The sequence below is a fragment of the Phocoena phocoena genome, chromosome 1 (assembly GCF_963924675.1).
Source record: "Phocoena phocoena chromosome 1, mPhoPho1.1, whole genome shotgun sequence".
NCBI lineage: Eukaryota > Metazoa > Chordata > Mammalia > Artiodactyla > Phocoenidae > Phocoena > Phocoena phocoena.
Window position 1 is genome coordinate 38,538,512 of NC_089219.1, and position 17,445 is coordinate 38,555,956.

The 17,445-nt window shown below is 39.9% G+C and overlaps 1 protein-coding gene across 2 annotated transcripts in view; it reads right to left on the reverse strand.

Moving 5' to 3' along the window:
* Positions 1-1,348: 1,348 nt before the first annotated feature.
* The window catches only part of EFCAB14 (EF-hand calcium binding domain 14), a 35,118-nt gene continuing 19,021 nt past the window's right edge, over positions 1,349-17,445 (reverse strand). The window contains exons 4-11 of one of the 2 annotated variants that reach the window (XM_065882134.1): positions 16,625-16,723; positions 13,383-13,493; positions 10,953-11,057; positions 9,724-9,915; positions 7,980-8,066; positions 5,437-5,548; positions 4,263-4,388; positions 1,609-1,784 (exon numbers count right to left, since the gene is read on the reverse strand). In XM_065882134.1, the coding sequence (XP_065738206.1) occupies positions 1,609-1,784; positions 4,263-4,388; positions 5,437-5,548; positions 7,980-8,066; positions 9,724-9,915; positions 10,953-11,057; positions 13,383-13,493; positions 16,625-16,723 (1,008 nt within the window). Of the gene's footprint in view, positions 1,785-4,262; positions 4,389-5,436; positions 5,549-7,979; positions 8,067-9,723; positions 9,916-10,952; positions 11,058-13,382; positions 13,494-16,624; positions 16,724-17,445 lie in introns of both variants that reach the window. The other variant, XM_065882141.1, reaches the window with a different exon arrangement.

Here is a 17,445-nt window from a genome sequence, read left to right on the forward strand (position 1 = left end):
TAACTAAATTTTAATATTTCTAGAAAAAAAACCCAAGGTTAGCCAACACCGACCTGAACATCATATAAAGAAAAAAACCAGCCCTTAAATATTTAAGGGTGCTCCACTGCATCCATGGCTAACAGGGCAACTTGGACAAAGTTAAAATGGAAACAAGCTTTACTAAAGAAGTCTGAAAGCTTCTCTAGTTTCTCCCTGACTTGGCCTACAGCACAGTTAAGTTTTGCAGGTTTCCTTTTGTGTTGCCTGAAGATTGCTTCTAAGATCAACACAGCACACACAGAGGTGACATGGAGGAATAATTCCTTCCAGTTCAGGGACCTTTAGTAGCAGGGCTACAGAAGCATTTAATGGGAGAAGTACTGCACTTGCTTGTATTAGATTTGCTGCCATAACGTGAAGCCCCCCGCCCTAGGCCTGCCTGCCATGTTTGGCATCCTCTGGACAGAAAGCCTCTAGCTATTTCTGAGCTGTAATTGTAAGGAAACCTAATATGATTTCAGGTGTTTCATTTCACAACCTTTTTGGCCTTAGCCCACAGAAGAACATAGTAGGTTCTTGGTTAGGCCCCAGGTAAAATCTCAAGAAGTTTCCTGGATCAAAATTAGAGGCAGAGCTTTCCTCTATAGTTCCTGAGTAGCCAGGCTGAGACAGTGGCCGAAGGACTGCAGCCCTGCCATTCAGAATGGAGACAGTATCAGAAGTGAAAGTCAGTTACGGCTTAAAGGTAGACTTGAGTGGGTGCGTGGGGGAAGATAATCTAGTTCACTCAGGGAGGAAATGTAGCTCCCACTGGATAACTTTTTATGCTCATAAATCCTGAAACAGGATTAAAAGAGAGGAAATCCCCAACAAGACTTCTCTGGTTCACAGGTTGGGAGGAGCTGAGAGGATAGACCGAAGAGCCAGAATCCTGAGCCTGGAGGCAGCACCGTCCCCAGCGTCCACTCCCTAAATCTACTCCCCCAGCACCAGGCCAAACCTGGCAGCACCCAAAGAGGATGTCTTAAGGAGATGGGGACACAGCTTCAAGCTGCTACCAGATCAGATTAGCAATTTTTAACAGCAAGTCATTTGTTCACGTCCTGTTTCAAACCATTCTTCCTACTTCCCACAAAATATGCACAACTCTTTCTTTCATTTTAAATATTTACAAACAGAAAAGGTCTATCTGTTAAAGGAAAGACATTTTCTGAGTCTGTATAAAGTGCAGCTAATTTAAGGCAAATTTATGCGAAATATAAAAGGTGGCTTATTCTCTCTATATACACATTTTCCAGTTTTAAAAGATAAGGTCTCCTCCCCTCAAAAAAAAAGGAAAGAGAAAAAAAGAGGGTTTGACTTTTTTTCTGGCAATTTTAAAATTAAGATCCTACTGGTTTAAGGAAATCATAGATTTCTGAATATCATATTATAAGTAAAATGGTCTTTTTAAAAAAATAACTTTTACATAGCTTTTTCAAACAAGTTAAAAGGTGGCAATGTGTCTGCTACTGTAGTTTGGAGGACTGGAGGATTGATGGGTAGGTAGAAGGGTTGTTTTTGTTAGCTGAGTAGATATTAGGTAGTCCAGGGCATACATCCATTTTTAAAATAAGCCTGATGAGGCTAGACACCTAAAGCTACTCTTAGCTCCAGGAATGAGTATCTTCCGTCTCCATCAGAATCAAACTCCCTCAAACGCTCTGGTTCTGGCATAGCAGAATGTAAGGAGTCCCAGATTTCCTGGTAGGTCAGCTTCCCATCCACATCCTGCCCAGTCTTATGGAATAAATCCTGAAGATCTGTTAAAAAGGAATTACAAAAAAATGTATATGTCTATACATATAACTAAATTTAGGTAACAGTTTAAAAAGTAGTCTCAACAGAATTTTAAGCACTGAAAGAAAAGCTACTTTGCAGACTTTGTTCCCAAAAGGTAAAGTTTAAGATCTCACTAAATCTGAAAGACTAATTCTTGATCCTTTAAGAATGAGAGGAACACTGTAGGGCACTATCATTCCAAAATAGAATCAGTGACAGATAATCACAGGAGAAGTGAATGGACTAGCTTTCTCTCTGTTCAGGGCCTTTCTTTTAGATTTTCCAGATTTTATTCTTACGTTGAAGGGGTGGAAAGGACTGTAGAAGCCTTAAGAGCTAACTGATAGGAGGTCTGATAGCCTATAAAACAGACTACGTATGGCATATTGTCAGTTCAACAGTTACTATATAACCCAGCAATTCCATTCCTAGGGTATATACTCAAGAGAAATGAAAACATGTTGTCTACACAAAAAGTTGTATACGTATGTTCATAGCTTCATTGTTCCTAATAGTCAAAAAGTGGAAACAACCCAAATAAATGTCCATCGACTAATGAAAGGCTTAACAAAATGCAGTATATCCATAGGATAGAATATTATTCAGTCATAAAAAGGAATGAAATATTGCTGCATGCCACAACATGCATGCCAACCTTGAAAACATTATGCTAAGTGAAAGGAGCATTTTGAAAGAAAGAAGCATACATAAGACCACGTATTATGATTCCACTTATATGAAACACCCAGAACAGGCAAATCCAAAGAGACAGTGGTTGAGAGATTAGTGGTTGCCAGGGGTGGGGGCAGGGGGATAACAGGGTGTAACTGTTCTCTCTTGGAGACTGACCCCCTCCCCGACCCAAGAGAGGGCCCTATAATAAATACCTAGGAGGGCTGATTGTTTACACATCTAAAAAGGGCTTGGACGTGTCCCCACTGAATGACTTAGTGGATTCAGTCTCTAATACCACAGGACAGTACTGTCAAGCAATTCTGTAGACAAGCTTTTGGGTAAGTCCCTACTTTTAGTCCTAAGACAGCTCCAACAAAGCAGCTAAATAAAGTCTCAAAAGCTCTCCGAAAAGCCAGAAAAGCAGTGAGACACTTGTTCCCAATGCCTGCCACCAAGTGGCTAGCTGGAAAATGTTTGTGTGTACATGGGGCATGAGTTTTAGAGCATGCTATGTACTCTATAGCAGTATTCAAATAAAAATCTGATTGGTGCCTCAGGTCATTTATAAAATGTAGTCATTCAAAAGTGTGTAAGGTCTCCGTTAGGGATTAAAGTATAAATGTTAAATTGGCTATTTCTTAATCTGCTCTAACAGTCTTTCCTCCTTTTATTCTCATCAATTCTTGATGTAATAATGAAGAGTAGGAGGAGGCAACTTGTGTTGCCAATAAACACAACTTAACACTCTCTTGTCTCTCCAGAAAACAGAAAAAAAAAATTGGGGACAGGGAAAAAAGTAATTGCATTTAAATGACAATATAAATTTAAGCCTTCTTTGCTTTAAAAGCATTAATTGTAGCCTGTAGACAGCTCATTCACTTAACAAATATTCACATGTACCAGGCACTAGGCTAGGGGCTGGGACTGAAGTTAAATGTTATAGGTCCCCAGGAAATTACAATGGAGTGACACGTGCAAACGTAAGATATTATGAGTGCATACACAGGAGGAGCCTAATCCAGTCCTGGGAGGTAAGAAAATGTTTCCTGGTGGAAAGGTATCTAGACTGAGGTGTAGAGCCAGGCAGAGATAGGGTGACAGGAATGGCTGATTTTTCAGGCAGTTAGCAAGTGCAAAAACAGGAGACCAAACACCACGAAGAGGGATGGAACACACACCGTTGGAAGCAAGGCAAGCACATTTCTCTGTGAATCATATCCTTCCTACTAAAGTTTTTCTTGCTGATTTTCAGCCAAAGGACCCCTCATTTTCGGAGGGCTCTGACAAATAGGGTCGACTTTTACTTTATTTTGCTAACCTCACAGTATTGTGTCTGCTTGCTTGTCTTCTCCACTAGACTGTTATATCCATGAAGAGAGTGAGAATGATTCTTATACTGTATTCTTACTGCTTACACTGGGTCTAACCAGGCACTCATTGAATGAATGAAGACTCTAAAAAACATTCATAGAGAGATAATATAGTGCAATGCGGTTAAGAGTGCAAACTTCGGCGTCAAACTGCCTTGGTGTGAATTTTGCCTCAATCAATTATTTGCTATGTGCACTTAAGTAGTTTCCCTATCAGTAAAATGGGTATAATACATGAATACTGATGGTCCCAGGATTGTTATCAGGATTATATGATATAATGCATATCAAGTATCTGGCCTATAGGAAGTGCTCAATCAATGTTAGATATCATTCTTTATCTTACAAGTTTAAAAAGTCAGAAAGTTATAACTTTGAGCATTTTCTCTATCACTCCATAATATAAAAATTTACCTTCGATGCTAGAAATTCCTGGTAGGGAGACAGGCCTTAGCTGGGCAGCTTTCTCAGTCTGGCCTCCAAGAGACCGTGGGAATTTTGGCAATGCTGATGGCTTTGATGTGAAACTCTGAACTTGCTCTGTAACAAACAATACAGTTTTAGATTACTAATGTGACACCAAATTAAACCAGTATTGAAGGTCCTAACCTTTTAGGGCAAATTCATATTACTTAATTTAAGAGAAACAGCTGAGAATTAAGTAGCATAGTGACTACATGAAGTTAAAGATAAAAATTGAGATGTTTTGTGGATAAGTGAAGATCAATCAATATTATGTAACATTAAGGTTTGAAGCCGTGGTCCCACTGGGTGCTCTTATAGTACAAGTTAGCATTCCACATGTTTAGAGGTTGAGAGTTCAAGCTGCAAGTGAGAAAAGCATTGGGTATTTGACATCCTAGGAGCTGTGCTATGAGCCCGATCTGGGGGTATCTGCCACCGGACCAGCTGGTGCTGAAAGAGTGCTAACATACGATTATGTAGCACAGTGTTAGGGCAAGGCCTCCCACTGTACTCTGTCTCTCACTTAAAAGAGAATAAGAGAAGTTGTATTGCTTTCCCCAAAATGAAAAATACTTGTGGGAGGGTAGGGGTCAAAACCAACATAATATAATGCCGTGGTTACATCTTCATAGAGCAGCACCAGCAGAGGTTGACGCACCTGCTAATACTGATTAGGTTATGTCCCTGACTAAAGCCAAGGCCCTTCCAACCCAATGATCCCACTGTTATTTGTTAATGGTTTTTTAGAAGGACTAATATTTATTTTTAAGTAAATTTTTATGCATTTACAGAAATGAAGACTCCCGTAAACAACATTTAGGGCTGTTTTAATACATGCTACGGCAGTAATGTTTTTGCCTATAACTGGATGCAGACAGCATGGAGAAGTCCATTTCCAGCTAAACACTACCCATTTTTCCCTTAATAGACTGGAGTACAAATCATGTGCAAAATGGGCTTTTTCTAAATGAAAGCAAAGTGTAGCAGCTTCATCTCAGTGCGCCCAGGCATCATTCACTCAGTGCCATCAGTCCTGCTGGAACACCTTTCCCCACTCTCTGTGTGCGAGGCGAGCTGCCCAAGCCTGCGTGAAATATTCAGAAGCCAACCCTGAATATCTCACCTTCATTGGCAGTCTCTGGAGGCCTGCTGCTCTCAGGTTTGTTTGTGAGAGCACTGATCAGCTGCAGCTTCTCTCTGAGCTTGGATACCTGAGAATCTGAACTATCTTCTTTCTGTCCAAAACAAAGATCACAGAAGGTTTAAGGTGGAAGGAAGACCTCATCTGATTCTTCATGGTATACCCAAAGCCTATTTAGCCTGTAGTGCTTGACCCCAAGTAGGCTTCCTCTGAAGGCAATGAAGGAATGAATCAACAATTACTAGAGATATCTTCAGTACTCAGTGTTGATTAGGGTCTGGCTGGATTTGAGCCTAGACCATCAAGGGAACATTATGCTACAGATGATCTGATTCACTGTGTGCATTTGGCGGACGGGGAAGGCAAGCATGTGTCAGCAGTAAAGGAAACATATACTTGCTCAGGTGCTGTTGTGATATCCATTTCCTAAATGGGTAGGATATTGTTTTCTAGGTACTATTTCACACTAACTAAATAATTTTCCTGAATAGCTTACTTCACCTTGTGACTAGATCAGTTTAGGCAGTTTTATGCTCTTATCATCTTAAAAAAAAAAAAGCAACCAAACCACAAGTATTCCCCCTGATCTTCCTTCTCTGCCACCATGGTAATGATTCAACTGGTGGCAGGAACTGTTAGGAACATAAGGGAGCTACAATATTTTTTTTCCTGTTCTTCATTCATTTATTTGTTTATTTTTTAACATCTTTATTGGAGTATAATTGCTTTACAATGGTGTGTTAGTTTCTGCTTTATAACAAAGTGAATCCGTTATACATATACATATATCCCCATATCTTTTCCCTCTTGTGTCTCCCTCCCTCCCACCCTCCCTATCCCACCCCTCTAGGTGGTCACAAAGCACCAAGCTGATCAGGGAGCTATAATATTTCTAATTCGAGGCCTTATGTGTATCTTTAAAAAATTTTTTTTCCCCTACCCTGCCTCATTCCCAGATGATATAGTAGCATATAAAAAATACAATTAATTATAAAAAGAAAGAAGTCTGGTTTCTGTGAGGTCAGTTTCTAACTGCGTAGGCTAGTGTGAAAGGTCCTGAGCCCATGCTTAGTTAGAATATCGACCATTACACATTTCTTTTATTCAATATTTATTTACTTATTTCTCTCCTATTCTTATTCTACCCTAACAGTTACTGTACAGTAGATCACACTTAGTTTATTTAGGGAGCTAAAATATGGATGTATATAGCTAAAACTAGGTACTAAATGCTTGAATAATTTATGGCAAGGAGAAATTACATTTCTTTTGGACACTTAGATGAGGTAGGACAAAGGGACCAATACATTGGGGTAAGAGTTAAAAACACAAAGTGTCAGAAAGTAAAGCCAAAAAATTCAGGCAAAAATGTGTACTAGCTCTATTTTATTCTGATATTTACTGTCAAAATCTGAACTGTTGCTGAAATCACTATTATTTTCCAATAGTAATCACCCATTACATTTTTTGTGCTTGAACATTTTTATCTGGATCTTAAATTTTTCTTGTCATTTTTCTTGTCATTCTCTAGGTGAAGATAAAATTTTTTTTGGGTAGCAGCAGTTAGAAAACTCAACAAAAGCCTGGCTTATAAAGCACTAAAATCTTAATATATGTGATTTTTATCCAGACAATACAAAACTGTTAAGGAAGAACAAGTCTAGATGCAAAGCATTACATTGAAAACTGCCTGACATATGTGGTTCATTTCCAAGTTCATTTCCTGTGAACCCCATCCTTGAGCTCATCGAATGCAATGTGCATCTGAAATGATATTTTAGTCATTCAGTCACAATCTTTCTGGCTTTTCCTTTATTTTAGCCAAGATCTTATAATATTAAACAGTACTCTAATCACAGAGAATGCTGAAAACAAACTTTCTTTCCTGGGATAACAAAGCAACATCACAGACTACTTGTCTTATCCTGACAATATGTCTGGGAAGAACAAAAAAAGGGAAGGTACAAGGTGAAGGGAACAGGCTGAAGCTTAAAGGGACTATGTATGTACTGAGACTGCAATCTTTCTTTTCCCCTTCCCACCCCCCAAGAGTCTGTAATTTTAAAAATAAGAAATAATTTTTAGTTTAGACACCATTTTTAGATTATCTATGCCTCTCATCATTAGTACAGATAACTTACTGTCTTAGCTTAAAAGTCACTTCCTTAGGGAAGCCTTCCTGTTCTCTGTTAGCACTGTTATATCCTATACCTTTCCTTTGTAGCACTTATCATACTCGTGATTATCTGCTCAATTATGTGTTAATGACCTTCTGGCTGATGGACTTCGAGCTCCACCAGAACAGGTGTCACATGTCTACCCTGCTCACTGTGGTCATACCAGCTCCTAGCAAAGAGCTGGGCAAGGGGCAGGTTCCTGATAAAGTACTTGCTTATTTACCAATATACTAATTTACTAATTACTTTGTCTTGAAGTTTCAAAAAAAGACCAAAGTGCTCCCTTTGAGAAAGAAGCAGGTGCTCATGCATTTATTCTTACTTCAGAGAAAGCCTCCTATTATTTACCTTTATGCTCTGGGATTTTACTGACTCTGTTCTGTTGGTCACTTGATGCAAAGACTCTCTCTTCAGAGTGGCAGCTCTATCATTCATCTTAAAGGGTAAAAGGAACAAAACAAGAGAAGATTAAAGGAAAACATTAAAACTTAAACAACATCCAGCATTTTAAAAACAAACTGGCCAAACTTATTTAAAGGGTCTCGATATACAACTGATTCACTGTGCTATACACCTGAAACTAACACAACATTGTAAATCAACTATATTCCAATAAAAATTTTAAAACAATAAATAAATGAAGGGTCTCAGAACACTTTCAACAGAAAACCAGCAGGAGAATGAGAGGAGAGAGGGAGAAAGGCCTCAGAGAGACAAAGCTGAAACTGGTGCTTCTAGTTTCTGTCACAAACTTTAAAACTTTGAAGTATAAAAGGCGAGAGGACTTCTACCCAAAACCATGCTGGGTATGATGCTGCTGGAAGAAACAGTAGGACAGATGGCACTATTAGCAATTTCCTCTTCTGGAAAAAAATAGGGTGAGGAGGGGAGGGACAGTATGGAGAGTTTTGGGGCTGGTGAGTTTTCACTATAAGCCTTGAAAACCAACCTTCAAGACCTAATACTCATCAAATCATCCAAAATTCCTAGCCTCTACTGTACTCAGTTTAGCTAAGTTCAAAAAGGCTTTTGAAAATGAGGCTCCTTTGATCTTCACAGCTTTGTAGTAAATCACACACCCCTGTAAAGGAGGAAGAGGAGCAGGTCCTCTTGCTCTACCCTCAAAGCCAAGGCCGGGCCACTTGCCAGGGCTCCACTGTAGCAGAGCCAGTTCAAAGGCTGCTTCCTATGTGCCAGGGCTTGACTTTACTTGTAGGCTTGCTTCCAGCTTTGGTAGCTACTTGATTTATACAATTTATACAGTTACTTGACTTATACAATTTATACAATCTCCTGTATTTGGTTTCCATTTCTATATGCCTATGTCTTTGCTGTAGGAAATCTTTAAGAGTGGGGCTTGCAGCTATTAAAAAATAACCCACGTGGATTCTAGAACAATGTATATGTGAAAGGTGATTAAAAGAAACAACCACCACATCTTATTTGCAATAACATGAAAACCAGTAAACCATACGGTCTGTCAGCATCAGTGACTTAGTACGTCATTTCAGGTTCCTCTTATGTAAAATGAGAGGACAGACTCAATGATCTCTTAAGGGGAGGAGCTGGTCTGACTGATTTGTCTTAAATAGCTTTCCTGACATTACCTGCAAGGGGATCCCCCTCATATGCCCATGAAACAGGACAAGTCTGAAAGCCAAGTCTGGGCTTAAGGAAATGACAAAAGATTCTCTAGTTATTGTCACTGTCATTGTTCCCACCCTTAATAAATTAAAAAAGTAAAGATCAAGAAGACCTCCCTTGGAAATATGTGCCAGAGCTTCCCTACCAGATGAGTCACTGGTAACATAAAAGGAAACTGTCGTCTCTGCCAACTACTTGGGGTGAGGCCTTGGCAAGCAACTGAACCTCTCTATATCTCCCTTCCAAATCAGGACTGACATCGTCTGTGCCATTCACATCACACAGCTAGTGTAAGAATTAGAGGAGACAAGGATTAAGCATAACACAAACGTGGAGCCTCTCAAGTATCCTAGAAGTCCTGGTCTGAAAAGGTTGTGGAATGTCATCCATGTACAGACAAAACACACTGCAACACAGAACATGTCACAAAAGACATGAAGAGGCTTACCATGCTGAAGGACAGGTTCGCTCGCTTTTCTACCTTGCTCATAGCAATCAGATCTCTTTCTATCAAGTTGACTCTCTGGGTAAGATTACTGACTGTCTCATTCATCCCCTTGAGTTTAAGATCATTCTCTCTCTGGTACCCCACTAGGGCACTGTTTACCTCCTCTAAAAAGTTGTGGAGGTACAGGATATCCTGGAGTGGAAATAAATCAAGTTGTGGAATCCAGCTAAAGACATGTATTAGACAAGCAGGCCAGCAGCACTGAACAACCATTATTATGTCAACTTATTGAAGTAAACTCCTTTTCCTGCTCTTGACCATTGATTGTCAGTCTCTGTTTTGTCCCTCCACTCTGAACTGCTCCCAGTTTACTCCCTCTGGAATTGTCTGACCTCAGTTAGACAGGAGGGGGAAAGAGGGAAGAGACTACCAACATGATTCACTCTCTGGTCCCAGAAAGCTGACAGCTTGAGAATTGATTTCCCAATGTTTACCTCACCTGCTGGCGAGAAAGCCTGCTGGGTTATTGACTGAAACGCTCAGTAACCTAATTTGTCAGAACAAAACTACCGTAGAAACAATACCAATTACTGAACTGGCTCATGTAGCAAAACCATAACAGGTAGTGCATTATTTAGTACAAGATTCAATTATTTTTGACATTCTCCAGTACTGATTGTTATTTAGAAAGGAATGATCATTATAGGCTTTAAAGGGCATTAAATTCAGGACAGGAATTCTTCGCAGTGAAGATTTCTTTTATTCTTTTTAATGTGATTCTGAGCTCATCGTTTTCCCTCCTCTGGTCTTTAGAAAATCTTGATTTTCCAGGATTTGCTTTCTAATGTTCTTAGTATTTACTGTGACCCCAAACAGCCATCACTTTGAATTAATCTGCTATCCATCCATCTTTAATTTGCCCAGATTGCTATTCAAAAACTGTTCAAAAACAGTTTCAGGATAATCTGGTCACTTTATGACTTTCAAGATGTGAAAAGGAATTTACTCCACTGATCGACATGCAGGGAGAAAAAGCAGACTGCCAAGGAAGACACAGGCAGCATGCTGGCTCCCTGACAGAGCCACACCCCCCCACACTCTGCTCAGCTCTCAGGCAGGCAAACGTGTGCACGAGATGCCTGCTCAGGGATCGCAACATGGAGCCTACACTACTCAGGCCGCCTCCAGAGTTCAATGGTCATAGGGAGTTAAGCCAGAGACAAAAGTACCTGTTTCAAATTCTCACTGTGGGTTTTACTGTCAAGTTCAGATGTAGCTGACGGTGATGGAATGATCTGGTTGCTTCCACCGGTTTCCTTTAAGGCGTGCTGATTCTGTGAACAGGAATGAAGGTTGGTACAGGCAATAAGTAATAACTAAGTTTGCTTATCCATCAGGAACGGTCCTGGAACATTCCAGCTTCTCACAGGTGGCATCCACAGATTAATCAACAACTATTTCCCAGGAGCCTTGGTATGACCAATCCTGTGCTAGGCCTGAGGGCACCAGGTACTTCTGGGGATCCCAGGCCTAAAGCCTGGACTGGACAGGCAGCACCCAGACTGCGTCAGGGAACTGAGGTCCTCTGTTTCTCAGTCTCTGAATGGAATGAACTCCCTAGAAACCAGGCCTCCTCTCCCTGTCACCTGTACTCCCAGAGAAACTATACAACCACTGTATCTCCCAGGACCAACTCAGTCTGAACCTGGTTAGTGTCATTGTTTCCCCAGGACTAAAGAGCTTTATACATTCAAAGAACAGCCAGTCAAGGAACCACTGGCTTTGGGCACTGAGCACAGTAACCAACCGTGCACATTATTAGTTTCTCAGTTTGTACAGCACATGCCAAGAGTTATGAGGGTTACCCTTCCTTTCTCATCCCCTTCCCACTGCTCAAGTCTCTCCCGGCGGCGACTGAAGTATAACATGCTTATATACACTTTTCCCTCTAATGGAAAAACTTTGTATGGCTTATTCAGTAGGAGGATTACCACTGGAAACCATGGAAGTTTAAAAGATGCACATTTAATGATAACAGGATGCAACTGGTCAAAATAAACTGTTTTCCTTGAAATCTGAAATCCTAGACATTTGTCAACTCTGCTTTTATAGGAAACAAATGGTAACAACAAAGAGAAAAGGAGGAGAGGATGAGAAAAAAAAGAAAAAACCCCATGGTTCTATAAAGTATGAATTTTTGAGTTAGTAAAAAGTATTTTAGAAAATAATTACTTTGAGAAAATGCTCAAGCTATTAAAATAATAATAATAATAAAAGAACTGTTGAGTTAGAGAAGTCTTTATTATCATGGATCACACAGTTACTCAGTGGCAGAGTTGGAATTAGAATCCAGGGTGTCTGGATACCTAGATCAAGGCTTTTTCCTCTGGGTCAGCCCCACTAAATAAAAGTGAGGAGTATTTGTTCTGAAGAAAATGAAAAACCCTCCTTTCTAGAGCTCTAATACAGCCCAGGTCTCCTTGGCACAAACTGCCCAGTTTAAACTTGAAACTCCAAAGCTTGAAAAGAGCATGTAGGGCAGATCTAGAAATTGGGGGAGAAGCTAGGGAACTTTTGTGTGCCTTGAACTGTCCTGATTTCATACATGTATAACTAACTCATCTCTAAAGCAGGACAGCGAGGGCTGTGCCATCCTTTTTCACCCTTCATAAATCTTTCATGGAGCTGAGTATCTGTCAGGAGATTAATTAAGGCCTCTGAATGACTGCAGACAGCTTACATCTGCACAGCATTAAGCAATGTTTGAAAACAATTCCTGAGCACTGCAGGGGTTTGCTTCTGTCTCAGTTATCTGTTGCTGTATAATAAATCATCCCCAGGGACTTCCCTGGCGGTCCAGTGGTTAAGACTTCGCCTTCCAGTGCAGGGGGTGAGGGTTTGATCCCTGGTTGGGGAGCTAGGATCCCACATGCCTCGCCGCCCAAAAATCATGGCATAAAACAGAAGCAATATTGTAACAAATTCAATAAAGACTTTTAAAACAGTCCACATCAAAAAAAAAAAATCTTAAAAAAAAATCATCCTCAAACTTTGTGGCTTAAAACAAGTTTATTATTTCTCATGATTCTGTGGGTTGACTGGGCTCAGTGGGGGTGGGGTGGCTTCCTCTTCCCCCTGGTATAGGATGAGGTCACACATGTGGCTGTATTCGACTGCGAGACAGGCTGAAGCTGAAACACCCAAGATGGCCTTTCATCCTCTGGAGCTCCTCTTTGCTTTGCCTCTAATCATTCCCAGTCTAACAGCCCTGCCCAAACTCCTGATCCACAGAACAGTGAGAAATAATAAACTGTTGTTTTAAGCCACTAAGTCTTAGGGTGATTTGTTATGCAGCAATAAATAAGACACTTCCCCACTCCCCCTTCCTTCTTTTCCGTTTTCCTTCCTACCCATTCAACTCTAAGGACAGTGTCTTAGTGCTGTATCTCCTCTACCACGTTTGCAAAAGACTCAGCTTTTAATCCTATCTACCTCAATTTATAGATTGTAGTAAAATCAATCAACACTGCTTATTTTATCTTTTAAAAAGGTGCCTGTGGGGCCTGTTTAGGTAAATGGAAAGTTGGTATCACAAGATTACACAGAAAAGGGTAGGCAGGAGTATGCTAACTTTCTGTAGCATTTGTAGATTTCCGTACCATATCACTCTGCAGTGACTCCATGGTTTTCTTGTGTTCGTCCACGGTCTTCTGTATTGCCTCCACAGCAAGATGGACGCTGTTTAAAGTATTGCCAATGGAAGCAACACTCTGAACAGAAACATGTAGTAGGGTCAGTGTTTTTTCCTTTTTAAAATTTTTTAATAACTTTATTAAGATATAACTGAGAAACAATAAACTGCACGTATTTAAAATGTATAACTCGGTAAGTTTTTACATATATATACATACACATATATATATATATACACACACACCTGTGAAACCATTACCACAATCAAGATAATAAACATCCATCACCTCCAAGTTCCCTCACGCCTCCTTGTAATTCTTCCCTCCCTGTTCCCAGGCAACCACTGATTCACTTTCTATCACTATATATATGTGTGTCACTATCTATCTATCTAGCCATACACTTACATATATCAGTTTGCATTTCCTAGAATTTTACATGAATAGAACAGTGAGTGAGCACGTACTTTTTTTTTTGGTACGGCTTCTTTCATGCAGCATAATTATTCTGAGATTTATGCACGTTGTAGCTACTCAGCATGTTGTGGAGTAGCATTCCATTCTACAGATACATCCCCTTGACCTGTTGATGGTGTTTTAGATTTTAGGTTGTTTTCAACATTTGACTATTACAAATAAAGCTGCTATGAACATTAACGTACAAGCCCTCATGTGGGCATATGCTTTCATTTCCCTTCATCATAAGCTTTCTTGTTACCCCAACTCCTAGGAGGTGAGTGGCTGATCACATGGTAGACGTAGGCTTAACTTTTGTACTCCATCTCCTCATCAATACTGGTATCCTCAATCTGTTCCATGTTAGTCATTCTAGTGGGAGTGTAGTGGTATAGCATTGTGATTTTACTTAAACACTGACCTAATGGAGGATTATTTCAAGTATCTTCGAACTATGAACTCCATGTAGTTTATACTGACACAATTAACCAGAAAGTACACATACACACACACATAATTTTCATAGAGGAAAGCCAGATCTTTCCTTAAAAACAAAACAAAACAAACAAAACAAAACCCCCCCAAAAAAACTAGATTATAAATCTGGGATCTGTAGGTAAAGTTCTCCCACAAACTGCCTCTATGAAGCCCTGCAGGCAGATAGTCAGAGCTATCATTGTAGACTGCCACTCTCAGGAGCAAATGATGACTTTTGAGTGAAAATGGGTGGAACCATTTTTGGCCTTGGAAAACCCAGCATTGCAGAGATGAAGGGAAAATTCCATTTGGCAGCATGTGTTCTTCTGCTTTAGAATCCCATCAGTAACTACTGAGTAGAGTTAGATATGGCTAGTAGCTTACTTGCTTTCATTAGGTCCAAGGAGCCCAAGTGGACTGCAGACTTAGGAATATAATTCAGAAATGATCTTTTAAAACAGCCTTGTCCTACAGGAACATCTAAAAGAGTGTTACTAATTTGATAGGTTTTGGTCTTTCATTAAGATATACTGATAATTTTATAGTGTCCCATTAGTATTTTTAACCAAGGGTGTTTTTATTATACTGATAGCCAAGAATCCAAGAGAAAAAGAAATGATATTTTCAACATTAAAAAAAAAATTACATGAGATACATTGAAGTTAGGTTTTTTGAGATGACTTACCACTTCAAAACTGAGCCACCTGTAATAAAAGTAGTGCCTGACATTATAAATGCACAGATTTGCAAAGAGACAACATACTGGGTAGAAGTCTCTAAGCTGGGATTTTGTCTATGTAAGGTCTGTTGTTACAGCAGCTACAAGCATTCAAAGACATCCACTGTTAGAGAATCTTCACTGGCTGGATGCATGAACCCATCAGGACGCAAGAAGATAGTAAGCTCTTGTTTAAGTTTTTTTTTTTAAGGAAGCAGCTGACAGAGCCATGTGAACTCTAGAGCAAAACCTTGAAACTAGTATTTTCACCAACTGCAAAGTGCCTGGCACATACTGGAGGAAGCCCCACAAATGTTTGTTGAATTAACAAATGCAAGAATAAACCAATTTCCTTTTTGAACGCAAGACTGCCAGGGTTGCTTCTGTATTAAAGGCTACAGAGGCCTACCTTTTTCCCCACTTGACCCTCAGGAATAATGGCAAAAACAGTCTGGTCTCATCAAAGTTGTCCCTACTTTTTTTTTAAGTTGTAAGCAGATGACCATATTGGACAAACAGCAGACTATAGAGACCGAGCACACACAGGTGGTGTGGCTATAAAATAACAAGTTTTGTTTCTGGCTTAGGAATTTCTCACTCCTTTGAGGAAACAATTTGTATGTTTATAGAGCCTGGTATATAATCAAATCAAACTCAGCACACACTGACTTTTAAAAGCCAAAGATTCTAGATTTGATACCCATTGTTTGGGGTTCCCTGCTCCAGAATCCTTCTTCCACTTCCTGCTACAGGGCCTCATGTTGCTTGTGTGCCTATTAAGCACACTCTTTTCCTTCCATTCCCTACCCACTCTCCCCACCCAGCTCTAAAGATCCCAACATATTCTTCATCTGGTTGGTTACTGCCTCCTGCTCTAGGCTGAATCCTAGGGATCAAGTAAATAGAAATTCTAAAGTAATGTTTGCCTAGGCCCTAGAGTCTAGGGCATATACCTAAGAGTGATTTGCTTAGAGGGTGTGTCTCTCTACCTTTATAAAATAATATATTATTGTTTTCCAGAATGCTTCTTACCAATTTATACTCCCAGCAGGAGTGTTTGGAAGTTTCCCTCTATCCACATCCTTGCCAGTATTTATCACATCCTGAATTTTTATTTTGCACTTCCCCAAATTATCCTTAAAAAACAAAACCAACGAAAACAAACAAAAAAATCCCCTCTCTTTCTCAATCATGGAAAATAATAGCAACTTAGAGCAACCCTCATGTACAATTGCTCTGCTTTCATAAAGACGTTGTGGATGATGAACTGAAACAGGCAAGTAATGAAAAGCAAACCCACACATGTTAACACAAGAGTCCCAGCAAAGCAATCCTGGGACTTGGAAAGCCCAATAAAAAGGTGTGAATCTATATAAACCATAGCTAAAACCACCTGTTGCAAATTAAAGGCCCAACCAACCAGACCAAAGCAGAGATGTCTTGAACTCTATTACTGTCCCCTTGGAGTAGCTGATTTCAAATGCCAGCCTTTCAAAGAGAATTTGTAAGAAGACAGAATTACAGTAGGTTAATTTCAGTGCCCATACACAGCACTTACCTTCTGAAGTCCCTCTACAGTGGCAGGCAGGCTAATTAAGTCTGCAGCTGACTTGACATTGGCTTTGAGGTGGTTTACTGCAGAAGTCAGCAGAGAAATCTGAAAGGAAATGAGTAATAAACAATGAAAACAGAACTTGTAGAACAATGCTCCCTTCACACACTCTACAGCTGATGGTGATGTCAAGCACCTTTGGGCATCATGCGATTCTGTGATCCAGACGTTCTGGCCGGTCAGGTCACAGGAGTAGAAGAACTCCGCAGAGTACCTTGGATAGACTTGAGATGTGGGAGGAAGCAATAACACCCCTTCTCTCCCTGCCCAGTTTAAATACCAGTGCCAAGGAGGGAAAGGCAGGCATTATTCTTTACCCCACTCCTGGCAGCTACAAGATGCAAAAATCTTAAATTACCCAAAAGATGCAGTAATTACAACACAATCCTTCAACAACTGGACAGGAAGAAAGCTAATGATCAAGGACCTCTGAAAGGTTTTATTTTGGTAAAAAATACCCCTCAGTTATTTGCTGAACTTTTGTTTCTGCCCAAGTGGGAACATATATTATAAAGTAAAAGCCCAACATCACAATATACAGTTGACAGCAACTGAACCCTGACAACTTGAATGGCACTTTCAACTACTTGGGGATTTAGTTTTGGTTTAACAATGTGATTAATATTTCAAACTCAATAGCTCAACCAAAGCACTACTTTGTACCCTGAAGGGGCTCAATAAATACCCACTGACCTGCTGGCTGACTGATATACTGAATGTATTAAAATAGGAATTGAATCAAAATAAAAAGTATCTTCCCTTCTGCT